Genomic DNA, 14,830 nt, shown 5'->3' on the forward strand with positions numbered 1-14,830 from the left:
AAGTAAGTCTAGAGCCTTGATTTCCTCTTTTTCTCCTTCCATGCAGTTAGTGTTACAGCTTCCTCTTCGCGCTGACCAGAGCTTCGCTCTCTCCCTTCGCTCTTCAGGGATTCCTAAGCCTCAGCTCCCCGCCTCCGCCGCCCTCCTGGTGTTTGTGCCTCAACTTCCCCTACTTTCCCCTTGGAGAACGACCCGCCTCCCGCCCAGCGGCCCCAAGATGGCGCCAGAAGCGTCGCTCCGCCACCTGACGTCATCGCGCCGCCCTCCCTTCTCGAGCCGTCAAGAGGGGTCGAGGAGGAGGTGGAGGAGGAACATCCTTCAGAGGGCGTAAGGAGGCGGGCCCTATCAGTCGGGGGCGGGCCAGTGAGAAAACGTCGCTGGAGGATTGGTTGGGTGCTGCGGAGAGAGCCCAATGCCCGATACTATTGGTCCAGGGCTCGGAGACGTGAGCGTCGATTGGCCCAACGGCAGAGGCCAGACGGACGACGATTGGGCGTACTCGCCATCCGCGCGGCGTCCAAGGAGGAAGGTGGGCGGGGCGTTGCTGCGGGCGATCGGGGGCGAGAGCGAGGCTGCGGAGCAGGCGAGAGGTGACGGCGGGAGCTAGAGAGGGCGCAGTGGTAGGGTGGCCGCGCAAGGGGAGCTGCGGCCCGGGTCCGGGTCCGGCCCCGGGGCGTGCGAGACGGCGGAGGCGGGTACGTGCGAGCGGGCGCGTGGAGGGCCGGTCGGGCTCCACACCCTGCCCGTGCGGCCTTCTCTCGCCACCTCGCCTGCGCACTGAGGACCGGAGCGGGGCCGCGCGCCGGGAGGTGGGGCGGAGCGGTACCAACGGCCCGCAGGGTGCGCGGGAGACCGGGCCGGGGCGGCGGGTGGGAAGGGGGCGAGGAGTCGTGGGAAGGGCTGAGTGAGGAGGGACGGGGCTCGGGCTGGGCGCTATCGGGGACTTGGGTGCGAAGGGAGGCGTTCGAGTGTCCCCGGGAGGGTCTCTAAGGCTCCAGGGAGTGCGCGGCTAAGGGCTTGGCTGTGGGACAACCCAGGACGAAGGCTGGACGGTTAGAGGACAGCTGGGTGCCCCGGGAGGGGTTCCGGCCGTGAGAACGGAGGTGGTTAAATTGACGTAAAGCGAAAATTTAGTTATGGCTGGAGAGTTGGGCTCATGAGTTAGGTCTTAAGTGTGAAAAGGTACCAGGAAATGGATATGCCTAGAAGGGAGATCTAGGGCGAGGTGGAGGTCCCAGTGTGAAGGATGGGGATGAGTTACATTAATGTGAAGAGTTAAACCAAAGTATGTGGGGAGTGAGGACGAGTGGGGAGCGTTGAGCACTCTTGGAATGGGTTGAGACCTGAGAATGGGTCTCTGTGTAAAGAAGTTTTATGTTATATGAAAGTGTGGTCTTCTTGTTTATCGAATAACTTGAGAAGTAGTCTTTTTGGAAACTACAGGAATTAGGTCAAGGTGAAGAGTAGGAATTGGGCGTCCCTGGAGGACTTTAGGGTGGTGAGAGTGATCTGTGTGTCTAGGGTGGGACAGGGGGTCTGGGTAGCCCCAGGGTTAATAGGCTGATGAGAGGGGCTTGGGTTGTTAGGAAGGAGGATCTGGCTGGTTGTCAGGGTTAGGGTGCTGATGCAAGGTTTAGGTATTCTTAATGAGAGTTGGACAGTGGGAGGAGTATGTGGGAAAGGAATCTAAGCCATTATGAAGAGTAGTCTGGATATTCTTGGATTGGATAGAGTATGTGTGGGATCTTTTTGCAGAAAAGAGGAATTTGGGTATCAAGAGGGGATCTGAGCATCCCTGCAGTGGGTTAGGGTGGGGTTGGGTCTTTCTGTGGATAAGAGGGGCTTAGATTGATAGGAAGAAGGGTGTCTGGGCGTCCCTAGAATGGGTTAGGGTGGGAGGAATGGGGTCTTTCTGCGAGGAAGAAAAGGTTAGATTAGTAATGTGTGTGTGTGGGGGGGGGGGTCTGTCCCTGGAAGGATTAGGGTGAGGGTGGGTCTTTTTTAAAGAAGGATCTGGGTATCCCAAGAATAAGTTAGGATGGGAAGGGTCTTTCTTGCGAAGAAGAATATGTGGAGAGAGGTTCTGGGAATCCCTCAATTGTCCAGGGTGGTTGTCTATGAAGAAGGGGGGCTTAAGTCAGTACGAAGAGGGGGCTGGGTACCCCAGAGGGACTTAGAATTGTGGATGAGGTCTCAGTGCACAGAAGAGGTAGAGGATTAATGCGAAGAGTGTCTGGGTGCTCTGGAGAATGAGTTAGGGTGGTGGGAGGGGTCTAAGTGTGGAGAAAGTTCGGGCTGTCTTTTGTGAAAATGAGTCCAGAAGTTCTGGGTAGGCTATTAGGGTTGTGGGCAAGGGCCTTAATGTGTAGAGGGAGTTAAGTAATTTGAAGAGAGGGACCTGGGAGTCGTGGGAAAGTGGTTAAGGTGGGCAACGTCGGTGTGGAGATGGGTTAGGCCAATGTGAGAAAAGTTTATTGATGTGAGGAACCTGGACACCAAAGGGAGAAGGTTAGTGGGTGATGGGCTATGTGCAGAGGAGCGGGGTTGAACCATGAAAAGGTGCTGAAAGTGGCCGGGCATTGGGACAGTCTGAGTGGTTGGGGTGTAAAGAGAGAGAGAACCTGGGGGTGGAAGCAGAGGAGGAGCGAGCTGTGAGAAGTGGGTGGTCCATGCCGGTGTGAGGACTCTCCTGGGCATGTGGGGTAGGGATGGGGTAGTGTGTTGGTAAGGAGTCAGTAGAGGAAGCACTGACTGAAGAGGTTCCTGTGTGGTAGGTTGGGGCCTTGGGCCAGCTGTGCATCAGGAGAATGAAGAGTCAACAGGTTGCAAGGATCTGGTGGTGGGAATTTAATGCGAGTTGATTCAGAGATGAGATTTAGGTAGATTGACTGGGAAGGGACGGGGGGAAAGGTTTTGTGCTTGGTGTTCTTGTGTGTTCCGGAGAGGAAGGGTTGTTAGGGAGTGAGGTGGGGGTAGAAATAATGGAAGCAAAAAGTTAGAGGGGGAAATACATCTAGGGTTTTGGTAGAGGAATGATAAAGGGAAAGAGTTGTCTGTGGGAAGGACTGAGGAAGCAGTGACTTAGATGTGATCTGTCCCCACATCCCCCAGCCCAGGGTGTTGCCACCGTCATGACTGAGGAGTCAGAGGAAACGGTCCTGTACATTGAGCACCGCTATGTCTGCTCCGAGTGCAACCAGCTCTATGGATCCCTGGAGGAGGTGCTCATGCATCAGAACTCCCACGTGCCCCAGCAGCACTTTGAGCTGGTGGGTGTGGCTGACCCCGGAGTCACTGTGGCTGCAGAGGCAGCTTCTGGCACGGGCCTCTATCAGACCCTCGTCCAGGAGAGCCAGTACCAGTGCTTGGAGTGTGGGCAGCTGCTCATGTCACCCAGCCAGCTCCTGGAGCACCAGGAGCTGCACCTGAAGATGATGGCACCCCAGGAGGCAGTGCCAGCTGAGCCAGCACCCAAGGCGCCTGCCCTGAGCTCCAGTACCATCCACTATGAGTGTGTGGATTGCAAGGCTCTCTTTGCCAGCCAGGAGCTCTGGCTGAACCACCGGCAGACGCACCTCCGGGCCACTCCCACCAAGCCTCCGACTCCAGTTGTCCTGGGGTCTCCAGTTGTCGTGGGGTCCCCTGTGGGCCAGACCCGCGTGGCTGTGGAGCACTCGTACCGCAAAGCAGAAGAGGGGGGGGAAGGGGCAGCTGTCCCGTCTGCCGCTGCCACCACCACTGAGGTGGTGACCGAGGTGGAGCTGCTCCTCTACAAGTGTTCGGAGTGCTCGCAGCTCTTCCAGCTGCCAGCTGACTTCCTGGAGCATCAGGCCACCCACTTCCCTGCTCCTGCCCCGGAGTCTGAGGAGCCCGTCTTGCAGCAGGAGACTCTGACCCCAGCGCCGGTGGAGGTGCCTGTGTCTCAGCCTGAGCCCGTGCCCTCCTCTGACCACAGTTATGAGCTGCGCAACGGGGAAGCCCTCGGGCGCGATCGCCGGGGGCGCAGGGCGCGGAGGAACAACAGTGGAGAGCCAGGCGGGGCAGCCACCCAGGAGCTCTTTTGCTCAGCCTGTGACCAGCTCTTTCTCTCACCTCACCAGCTACAGCAGCACCTGCGGAGTCACCGGGAGGGTGTCTTCAAGTGCCCCCTGTGCAGTCGAGTCTTCCCCAGCCCTTCCAGTCTGGACCAGCACCTTGGAGACCACAGCAGTGAGTCTCATTTCCTGTGCGTGGACTGTGGCCTGGCCTTTGGCACGGAGGCCCTCCTCCTGGCCCACCGGCGAGCCCACACCCCCAATCCTCTGCATTCGTGTCCGTGTGGAAAGACCTTTGTCAACCTCACCAAATTCCTTTATCACCGGCGTACCCACGGGGTTGGGGGTGTCCCTCTGCCCACAACACCAGTCCCCCCAGAGGAGCCCGTCCTTGGCTTTCCTGAGCCAGCCCCAGCAGAGACTGGAGAGCCGGAGGCCCCGGAGCCCCCCGTGGCCGAGGAGAGCTCAGCCGAGCCCACCGCCCCAGGCACCTACCGCTGCCTCCTCTGCAGTCGCGAGTTTGGCAAGGCGCTGCAGCTGACCCGGCACCAGCGTTTTGTGCACCGGCTGGAACGGCGCCATAAGTGTAGCATCTGCGGCAAGATGTTCAAGAAGAAGTCGCACGTGCGTAACCACCTGCGCACGCACACGGGCGAGCGGCCCTTCCCCTGCCCGGACTGCTCCAAGCCCTTCAACTCTCCCGCCAACCTGGCCCGCCACCGCCTCACCCACACCGGGGAGCGGCCCTACCGCTGTGGGGACTGCGGCAAGGCCTTCACCCAGAGCTCCACGCTGCGGCAGCACCGGCTGGTGCACGCCCAGCACTTCCCGTACCGCTGCCAGGAGTGCGGGGTGCGCTTCCACCGGCCCTACCGCCTGCTCATGCACCGCTACCACCACACGGGCGAGTACCCCTACAAGTGTCGCGAGTGCCCCCGCTCCTTCTTGCTGCGCCGGCTGCTGGAGGTGCACCAGCTGGTGGCCCACGCTGGCCGCCAGCCCCACCGCTGCTCGTCCTGTGGCGCTGCCTTCCCCTCCTCGCTGCGCCTGCGGGAGCACCGCTGTGCAGCTGCTGCCGCCCAGGCCCCGCGGCGCTTCGAGTGCGGCACGTGTGGCAAGAAGGTGGGCTCGGCCGCTCGGCTGCAGGCGCACGAGGCTGCCCACGCGGCAGCTGGGCCAGGCGAGGTCCTGGCTAAGGAGCCCCCAGCCCCTCGGGCCCCGCGGGCTGCGCGCACACCCATTGCCTCCCCGCCGCCCCTCGGGAGCGCGGCCCCCGCCACCCCTGCAGCCCCCGCCCGACGTCGCGGCCTGGAGTGCAGCGAGTGCAAGAAGCTGTTCAGCACGGAGACGTCGCTGCAGGTGCACCGGCGCATCCACACCGGCGAGCGGCCATACCCCTGTCCGGACTGTGGCAAGGCCTTCCGCCAGAGCACCCACCTGAAGGACCACCGCCGCCTGCACACCGGCGAGCGGCCGTTCGCCTGTGAAGTGTGTGGCAAGGCCTTCGCCATCTCCATGCGCTTGGCAGAACATCGCCGCATCCACACGGGTGAACGGCCCTACTCGTGCCCCGACTGCGGCAAGAGCTACCGCTCCTTCTCCAACCTGTGGAAGCACCGCAAGACCCACCAGCAGCAGCACCAGGCAGCTGTGAGGCAGCAGCTGGCAGAGGCTGAAGCCGCTGTCGGCCTGGCTGTGATGGAGACTGCAGTGGAGGCTCTGCCCCTGGTGGAGGCCATCGAGATCTACCCTCTGGCTGAGGCCGAGGGGGTCCAGATCAGTGGCTGACGCACCTTGTTTCCCTCTTCAGCACCACCAGGCCCGGTTGCTGAAGAACCTCCACCGTCCCCTTAGGTCTCTGTACATACTGTGCCCCTTTCCACTCCTCCCAGCTGCCATGTAAGTTCTGTAACTGGATTTGTTGTCTTCTGAGGGGGGTGCTCTAGGGTCCTTGACCTGAATAAAGGTGGGCCCCCCCACAACTGTTAGCACTGGTGGCCCCAAGGTAAAGCAGTCAATAAAGACTGAGTTGGACATTTACGTGCTTTTGTCTGGCCTGACTATGGGATAGTGGAACTTGGGTCTGACTTGTCATGGCTGCATCCCCAGCGCCTAGAGCAGAGCCTGGCAAGCAGTGGAGCTCAGTAAACGGGAACGCAGAACCCAAGAGGAGGACTTGGAGTCCCTGGGCTCTTGGAGCAGGGACTTCCCTCTGGTCATAGGTAGGGGCAGTGTGGTTCTCTGACCACTAGAGGTCCCCAAAGCCCCATGGAAAAACTTGAAGCTGTTTCTGCTGTGGGGCAGGAACCTTTAGGAAAGTCTCCAGGTTGTTCTTACCATGCTGTCGCCCCTGCTCTGGCCTGATGTGAGCGGTCTCCTCCAAGGCCATCTGGTGTTCTCACCATGGACCCCTGAGGGCAAACGCACGTCTTGGAAAGGTATGACCTCAGGGGCAGTGGAGGAGGTGGTTTCTGGGACAAGATCCAGCTGTGGGGCTGGAGAAGATGAACAGTTTCTGGGGGTAGGAAAGTGCTCTGACACCCACCTGGAGTTAGCCAACAGTTGCTTGTTGTGGCGGGAGAGATGGTTGGGGTGGCTGGCTGATGTTTGAATGCCTAATTTGTCTCAAGTGTTTTCCTACATTTTTTGGAATCTTCACCCTGGTCCTGTGAAGAGAACATTTTGTAGGAAAGGAATCTGAAGTCAAAAGTAGTGAGACTTACCCAAGGTCATTCAACCCACACAGGGCAGAGCTTGAATTTCAGCGTAGTTTCATTTGACTTAATTGCCTCTGTGCTTTCTCTACATTCTTCTGCTTTCTACATCCTTGAGGGGGAGGGCGGTGGAGAAGAGATGGTGAGTGTGTGACTGGAAGTGCCTGGCTTCTATGCTAGTTTTTGTCTCTAAGAGCCCCACCCCCAGGGTTACTCCAGTCTTTCTGTTAGGATTCTTATTGGAACCCTAGGGAATGAGAGGTAAAGGGAGCTCTTTGCACTGAGACCAGTGGAAAGGGAGGCCTAAGAGCTGCCCTCTCAGCCTCTCCATTGCTCTTGATTGACTCCCTTCAGCAATCCTGTAGCCCTCTGTGGGCACTGGGGTTTAGGCTTAGGCTTCATTTTTTTAAAAAGGTAAAGCTCCCAGCCCTTTGAGATCTTGAAAGCTCCTAATGAAGAACAGCACTTATCTGTTAAGCTGTTGTTTTCGACCAGAGCGTGTTGATTGTGGGCTCCATCTTTTAGTAACCCCATACCCTACAGAAAGGACTAGAACCATCTTAGCCCAGCATACCAGAGCCCCTTCATCCACAAGTAAAGATTCATTCTCAGACTGCTTGCTTTCAAGAAGAGCTGTAAATTGAGAAAGTCATGTCAAATAAATACTTAGAACAATTAGAGGATTTCTCTTTGCAAAACCAGATAAAAGTCAGGCTGAATCAAGGGACAGGAATGGAGGGAAAAACCCTAAGGGTTCTGGTTGACTCTACAATAAAGATACTTTCAGCAGAGAAGCAAGCTCTGTGACAGTGCCGGGGGCAGGGGTCACCCTCTATTGTGGTTCCTTTCTAGAGCCTCTAGTGAGAACTTTTCAAGACTCCCTTCTTGAGAAAAGTTTATGTGCACAAACGTTTATTAACAAGAATCATTGTTTACCCCACTGAAACTTCCAGAGTCTTTAGTTGGACCATGGTCCTAAAGAGGATGTATTAATCAAACCCTTGTTGGATGCTGGAGTTTGAGTTGGATAGGCAAAGGCTCTTGACCTTTTTGTTTGGGAATTTCCCCAGAGATTTGGATACAGCAGCTTGTCTCGAGACCTAGGAATCTGCATTTTGAACACAGCAATTTTGGTGGTGGTGGCTTGAAGACCCCACAGAGAACCTTGCGTTGCTAGATTTTTCAGATATAGAAGGTGCTTCAGCAGAGCGCTCAAAGGAACAGAATGGTGATCCTCTAGTGATAGTGTGTTCTTCAAGGTGTGTGAGGCCCAAGAATGGCTGTGCAGGGGAGGCTGCTTAGAACAGTTGAGCACATTTGGGGGCCACAGGTGGATGCCGCCGAGTTCAGCTCTGGAGTGCCCTTGCATGTGCCTCTCCAACTGTCACAGACTGGCCTGGGAGACAGAGTCCTTTCAGGCCTACATGGTTCTGACTGCATCCCCCTACAGGCAGAGGACTGGGACAAAAGACCAGTCTTCCAGCCCAACGTGCCACTCTCCCATCCCTACTTACTTGGCTTGAGAGCTGGAGAAGCACTTTTCTGTCTTGCCGAAACAGTGCAGTGCTGATAATTTTTAATTTGTTGGCTGCACCATGTTGTCTGCGGGATTCTAGTTCCCTTACCAGGGATGGGACCTGTGCCTCCCTGCAGTGGGAGCGCAGAGCACAGAGTCCTAACCACTGGACCATCAGGGAATTCCCAAAGTGTTAATACTTCCTCTCTTTCAAAATGATCAAACCGTCTCTTACTCTTTTCCTTTCTCCTGTTCCCCTATCCATCGCTGTTGAGTTTTGCAGAATCCCAGCACCTCTGTGTCAGGCATACATCAGAGGGTAGAGATGGCAGGAAGACCTGAGGACAGTGAGACCACCCACTGACGATTTTCAGCGGCGAGATCTTAGGGATCAGCCCATGGTCTGGTGTGTGAAACAAGTCATTCCTGCTGAATGACAGGCACAAAAATTGAGTGAGAGCACTAATGTCATTCTGAAAAAGAAGTCAGGTGTGTATCTTGTATCACCAGACAACTTCAAAATCAACTCTTCTTAAATGGGCTCTTAAGTCCTCTGTGGATGGAAGTAGGGAACTGCTGACTTCCTGATTTTCTCATAGTACTCATTTATCGAAGTCTGTCTGCTGGAGATCATCTTGAATCCTTACCACCACCACAGGCTACATATTGTCCCTGTGTAATAGATGCCGACGTTGAAGCTCACATACTGAAGGTCACATATCTATAAAATGGCATAAGATTTATTTCTTTTGTTTGCATCACACGGGCATGTGGGATCTTAGTTCCCCAATGAGGGATCGAACCTGAGCACCCTGCAGTGGAAACACGGAGTCTTAACCACTGGATTGCAAGGGAGGTCCCCAGAAATGAGATTTGAATTCAGGAATTTGAATTCATTCTAAGATTCCAGACTTGTTTTTTTAATTGGTGAAAAAAAAAATTGCTCAGGACTTACTTCTGAACTAACAGAAGTAAAGCCTTCCCCTCCCAGGCACACACACGCCCACCCCACACCTTGACTTCCCTACCACCTTTCCCAAGATAGGAGACCAAGGAGAGCAGGCAGTGTTTCTCTCTGTACAGTTTTTCATTTTTTATTTTTTGATGTTGTTCAGATGAATGACACACTCAAGTTACAAAAATGGGGCCTTAAAAGAAGCACATTGTACAATGAACAAGCAGATTGGAGTTAAGAACACTGAAACGCTAACCCGCTATCACGAGAAGAGACAGGGAGGGGGGTCCAGGGTGGAAGGGGAGGGGCTACACAGGGGACAAACAGAACTGAAAGGGGGGCTAACTTGGTGAGGATGGAGGAGAGGCAGGCCTCCTCCAGGGCCTGCTCCATGTCTGGATGAGACTCCTTGGTCTCCCTTGCCCACTACTAGCCACCTCTTCCCCTCCCCATTCGAATCTGGTCTTTGAAAGGGGAGAGACACCCACCTCAGAAAGGGCTGAACCAGTTTCATCTTCACAGGGTGGGGTGGTCACCTTGGAACAGCCTTGGATTTGGGAGGTAAAGGTGGCAGCAGTGTCACGAGAAGCCAGAAAGGAGCCAGCAGAGAGCAACTGACCAAGATCAGGCTCCTTTTCTCCAGACTCCTCGCCCCTTCCCCGCCCTACCATGATCCAAAGGGCCTCTCCACAAGTGGCTGAGAGGCCCCCGTCACCCTGCAGTCATATAAATAAATAAATACTGAGCCCCTGGGCTTGGGGGGACAGGTTGGGGGAGGGACAGCAGGGACAGGAAAGGAGAGGAAGGGGAGGCAGAGGGGAGGGGTCACAGACATAGTAAATAGTTGTCTCCATCCCAGCAACGCTTCTCTCTGGATTTTTCTCTCCTTTTTGTGTTTGTTTAACAAGGAGCTAACATCTCAAGGACAAATACTTAAAAATATACATTATTTTTTCTTTCTTTTGTTCCCCTTTCTCATCGTCATCTTGCTTTGGAGACTGCTGAGGTCAAAGTTCAAACCGCATGAAGGAACTGCGGCTTGGAATTTTTGTGTATTTTTTTTTTATTTTTATTTTTTAATTTTTTTCACTTTTTTTTCCAACGTATAAAAAGGTAGCGGAGTTGTCTGTGGGTTTTTTTTTTTTTTTTTTTAATGGTTAAATCTTTGGTTTGTTTCTTTTTCTCTTGGAGGCCTTTATCTCTCGCACTTGCCTTTCCCACTCAGAGGCCAGTGGGGGCCCGCGTGTCTCAGTCTTGCTCAGTCCATCTCACTCTCTCTCTCACTCGGTTCCCCCTACCCTGGGCTAAAGGGAGAGAGGCACCCTGGGGTTTGGGTGGGGGAGGAGATCTAGCCAGGTCAAGAGGTGCCCTCGCCACATGGCTAGTCCCTTACCCCATCTTCCCAGGGTGCAGGGCTTGGAGAGCCTCTCTTGGCCTTCCCCAGGGAGGAGACCTGCGGGAAACTCAGAGCCTTACCCCTCCTCCTGGTCGTAGCCCCGGGTCATACAGAGCCTCGGTTCTTCACCGCCACTGACCCCGCCTCCCCTCCCCCAGTCTTTCCTCCCACTCCCAGCCCCTGCCTTCCCAGAAGAGGCCAGAGAGAGGTGTTTTACTTACTGGCATGTTTTTTTTTTTTGGCACAATTAAAAGGTCCACCGTTAGGTAGACCCAGTCTCTGTCCCTCCCTTGAGTAAGGAGGTCAGGGTTGGGGAGGAGAAATTCAGAGGGCTCCCACTTTCTCCAGTCCACTCATCCTTCTTCCTAGCCCAGGCCCCTGGCCCCCCACCTCAGACATCTCCCCTAGCCCAGAACCTGGCCTGGGGTCTCCTTCCCCAACCCCACATAAAGTTCCCCAGCCCCCCAACTCTCTCGCTCACACACAGACACACGGACACAGGCTCTGTACAGACCACAAAATAAAAACGATGAGATAGTTTTGTTTCCCGGAGTCAAGACGGGAGGCTGGAGTGCAAGGGGCAGAGGGAGGTGGGGGGCATGAATTCCCCCATCACCCTCCTAACCCTGGCTCCCTCAGCCCCCCAGCCCCTTGCCCTGGCTGGCCCCCAGCCAACGATATTTGGTTTCCATTTTTTAACATTAAAGTTCTATGAGGTATTTGGTGCCTTATCTCGAGTCCTCGGGGGAGGGGGGCCCAGGGGGGAGACCTGGGGCACACTTGCCCCTCCCTCCCTCCCACCCCCTTCCCAATATTTGGTTTCACAGCTGTAGTTAAAGCTTGGGATTTGGTTATTTTTTCCCCCTCCCAGGAATTTTCTTTTTCTCTTGTTTTTCCTTTTCCCAGATAATGGGGGTTGGATGGGGAGGGTCCCCACCACCCTGGCTGCACGGGGGTCCCTCCTCCAATGTCAGGGCGGCGGCCCGTCCCTGCCCCCTGCTTCCTCCTCTCCTCTCTGCCCGCTTCCTACTGGGGTGGAGGAGCAGTCCAGGAGGCAGGACTTGATGGGGAGGAAGCAGGATGAAGTGGGTGGTGGTGAGTCCTGGATTTTCTTTTTTTTCTTTTTTTTCTTTTTCTTTTTTTTTTCTATTTTTTGGTCTAGAATCATAGTTTATTGAGTCATCTCCACCATGCCTTCCATGCTGCCTGTCTTCTCGGAGGGGTTTTTGGTTGCAATTCCTTTCACTTGACTCTGCTCAAACGTCCTTCCTATCCGATCAGGAGCCCTTGGCCCCGTCTCCACCCTTGGGCTAGGGCCCAGGCCCACTAGCCAGTCCCTTCTCTTCAGGAAATAAAAACGGACAAACTCAGAGGTAGGGTAAGGGCAGAGAGTTGGTTCAGCGGAGATGCTGACATTCTGGCGAGGATGGGTCGACGGCATGCCAGGCCCCATCGGTGCCAGGGTGGGAGGGGCAACCGCTCCACCACTTCCCAGACAAGGCACCCTGAGACCTCTGAAACAGCCGAGTCTCTGCTGCCTCCATGGCCCAGCCCGAAAGTTTCATTTCCCAGGTGGGAGAAGGGAGACAAGAAAGAAAGTGAGAACGCTGAGGCCTCGGGGCCCAGGGTGGCATCCGAGGCTCCGTCTGCCTCTCCTGGGAGTGTCCGGCAGCCCCCGCCAGTCTCCTGGGGCTCTCCCCTCCCTCTGCGCCTGCCCAGTCAGGGGCGGGGGCCACTCTGATTTCAATGGCTCGCGTCCTTCACAGCAACACTTTGGTTTGAGGAGAGACACAGAAACAAGGAGATGGAGAGAGGTGAGAGAGGAGGGGAGGAAGAGGGAGGGACAGCCGAGAGAAAGGAGGAGAGGGGGAGAGAACAGAACTCAAAAGGAGGAATCAAACCACCCGAAAGTTTGTTAGTTTTCCTTCGTCCATTCCTTTTTGCTTTCTCATTTCTTTTTTCCTGTTTTGTTTTTCTTAAAGCTTTTTCAGTTGATTGGGGGGGGCGGGGAGCTTGGGGCTCTTCACCCCCGTCCCTGACACCCTCTCTCAGCCCTGCCCACCCGCTTCCATCCGCCCTGGCTGAGGGACAGGCCTGGCCCCAGCCGCCCCCTCCAGCTTTCCCGAAGACAACGTCCATGAGGTATTTGTGAAGAGAAAGAAGCATCCATCCTTCCATCCGCCTTGGGGACCAAAGGCCTGGACCACTGGTGCAGGGGCCTGGCTCCACCTCGCGGCTCCTTCTTATTCGTTGAAGAGTCCTCATCTTCTTTCCCTTAAATATATATATATCTATAAATTCTTTCTTTTTTCCTAGTTTTAATTTATTGTTTGGTTTTTTGTTTTTGTTTTTTTTTTGGTTCAAAACTTTGTTGGCTTCCCCAGTAGCAGGAGGGCAACGTGGCTCCCAGCAGCGACTCTCCTCTTCCATCGAGATGTGTCCGGGGCTGGGCAAACATGGGGTCCAGCCAAGACTCGAGGGAGGTCTCATGGGAGTGGTGGTCACCACAGCGCCCACTCGGATGGGGACCATGGGCCATGGCACTGTCCCTGCCACACTGACCCTGATGGGGACGCCATCTGGAGGAAGCCCACCACTGGGGTGCGTGCGTGTGTGCGTGTGGGGTGGAGGGGGTGGGAGAGGCATCTGCCAGGATCGGAGGGGCACAGGGCGGGAAGAGCGAGGTGAGTTCTCTTTTTGGTTTCTGGTCAAAAATGTCAAAGAACGTGAAGGATCCCACGGATAGGCACTGGAATATGAATTTTTTTTTTCAAGGGAAACTGACAGACGAGGATGGAAAAAAAGACAACTTGAATGCCCTCACCTTTTCCTCTCTTGCCTGAAACTTCCTCCTTCCCTTGGACCAGGGATAGTGGGAGGTTCCAGAACAGAGGAGGGTGACGGGTGGGCGGGGTGGGGTGTGGTAGGGGGAGATCTAGAGCTTGGCAAAATGGCCTAGCCCACCCTTCAAAGGGAAAGGGCCGGGGAGGTACAAGGGCTGAAAAGTCCTCCCAGGCCTGGCCTTGAACTCTCCCCTGGGTGGGGGAGGGAGGAGGTTAAAGCGAGACCCCCTGCCAGGGCGGGGAGAACTGGGGGCCGGGAGAGAGGGGGAGACACATGACAGGGACACATTCTGTTGAGCACAACGCTAAAAATTCTGTACATCCTTTGGATGAAGCTACTGAATATTTGGTGTAAGGTTGTTCAGGCCCTTTCTCTTTCACCTTCTGGAAAAGAATATTTGGTGGGTGGTTCTGAGCCCACCCCCTCCACCGCAGGCTGTGCCCTGTCTTGGCTGACCCAGGGCAGGGGGTACAGGCTGGGAGGCTGGCACATTCTCTTTTTCCTTCTCTGGCCCCCGCCCCCGAGGGGGGAGCCCTGGCCCTACAGCCAGGGGTCGTGTAAGGTTCGCACTGCTGAGGCTGCTCCGCCCCTGGCTGGGTTCTTATTTGGTGTCGTAGCAGTGAGGGTGAGCACACTGAGGTCTGGCTCCAGACTGGTATTTGGTTTGTTCAGTTTGGTGAGGAATTTTTTGTTTGTTTTTTGGTTTTTGTTTTTAATGTTTGTTTGTTTTTCACTTCTGGTTCCTTTGGGGCAGCTGGTTTCTTTGTGATTATTTTTGGTTTTCTTTTTTCTGTTGGTTGATTTCTTTTCTTTCTTTTTTTTTTCTTTTTGGTTTGTTGGTTGATCTTTTGTTTTTAATTTTTTGGTCTTTCCTCCCTTGTCACTCCTGCTCCGAGGACCCTCGGTGCCCCCACCGCCGGCCTCCTCACCTGCTTCCCAGGCGGGGAATGGAGCCGGGGGTGCTGGGGAGGTCAGAGGAGTCGGAGGGGAGGCATGGCGGGCCCTCACTCGGGCTTGGACCCTACCTCGGGTCCCCCTGGGCCTCCAGGGGTCTGTGCTGCCGTCTCACTGCAGGTAGAGGAGGACGAGGAGGAGGACGAGGAGGAGGACGAGGAGAGGCCAGGAGACTTGCTGGAGATGGAGGCTGCCACGGCCGCAGCAGCTGCTGAGACCAGGCCCACGGCAGGCGGGGCGCTGAGCAGGGGCAGCCCAGCGTGGTTCAAGAAGAGTGGTGAGGTCACCAGGCCTGGGCTCCCTGGGGCTGCGCCAGCCGCCCCCAGCACCAGGTTCCCGCTGCTGTCAAGGCTGGTAAGGGGCAGGGTTCCACCAGAGGCCAGGGCTGGGAGGGAGAGAGAGAGAGGCTGGGCTGGG

At 55.6% G+C, this 14,830-nt stretch overlaps 2 protein-coding genes across 6 annotated transcripts in view; one reads left to right on the plus strand and one right to left on the minus strand.

Annotated features, from left to right (window-relative positions):
- The first annotated feature begins 389 nt into the window (after window positions 1–389).
- ZNF574 (zinc finger protein 574) lies at window positions 390–6,074 on the plus strand. 2 transcript variants are annotated; one of them, XM_040252670.1, is made up of 2 exons: window positions 390–590; window positions 3,112–6,074. In XM_040252670.1, exons 1-2 carry the CDS (start codon window positions 413–415, stop codon window positions 5,820–5,822), a joined length of 2,889 nt encoding a protein of 962 aa, XP_040108604.1. In that variant the 5' UTR covers window positions 390–412; the 3' UTR covers window positions 5,823–6,074. The 2 variants fall into 2 exon arrangements, with proteins under 2 accessions (XP_040108604.1, XP_040108605.1); XM_040252671.1 differs by having other exon boundaries at window positions 558–695.
- A 4,210-nt stretch (window positions 6,075–10,284) lies between these two features.
- POU2F2 (POU class 2 homeobox 2) overlaps window positions 10,285–14,830 on the minus strand; it is a 34,740-nt gene continuing 30,194 nt past the window's right edge. For all 4 annotated transcript variants that reach the window (XM_040252708.1, XM_040252705.1, XM_040252706.1 and 1 more), the window contains one exon: window positions 10,285–14,798. In XM_040252708.1, the coding sequence (XP_040108642.1) occupies window positions 14,759–14,798 (40 nt within the window). In that variant the 3' untranslated portion in view covers window positions 10,285–14,758. The remainder of the gene's footprint in view (window positions 14,799–14,830) is intronic.

The sequence above is a fragment of the Oryx dammah genome, unplaced genomic scaffold (assembly GCF_014754425.2).
Source record: "Oryx dammah isolate SB20612 unplaced genomic scaffold, SCBI_Odam_1.1 HiC_scaffold_13, whole genome shotgun sequence".
Taxonomy (NCBI): Eukaryota; Metazoa; Chordata; class Mammalia; order Artiodactyla; family Bovidae; genus Oryx; species Oryx dammah.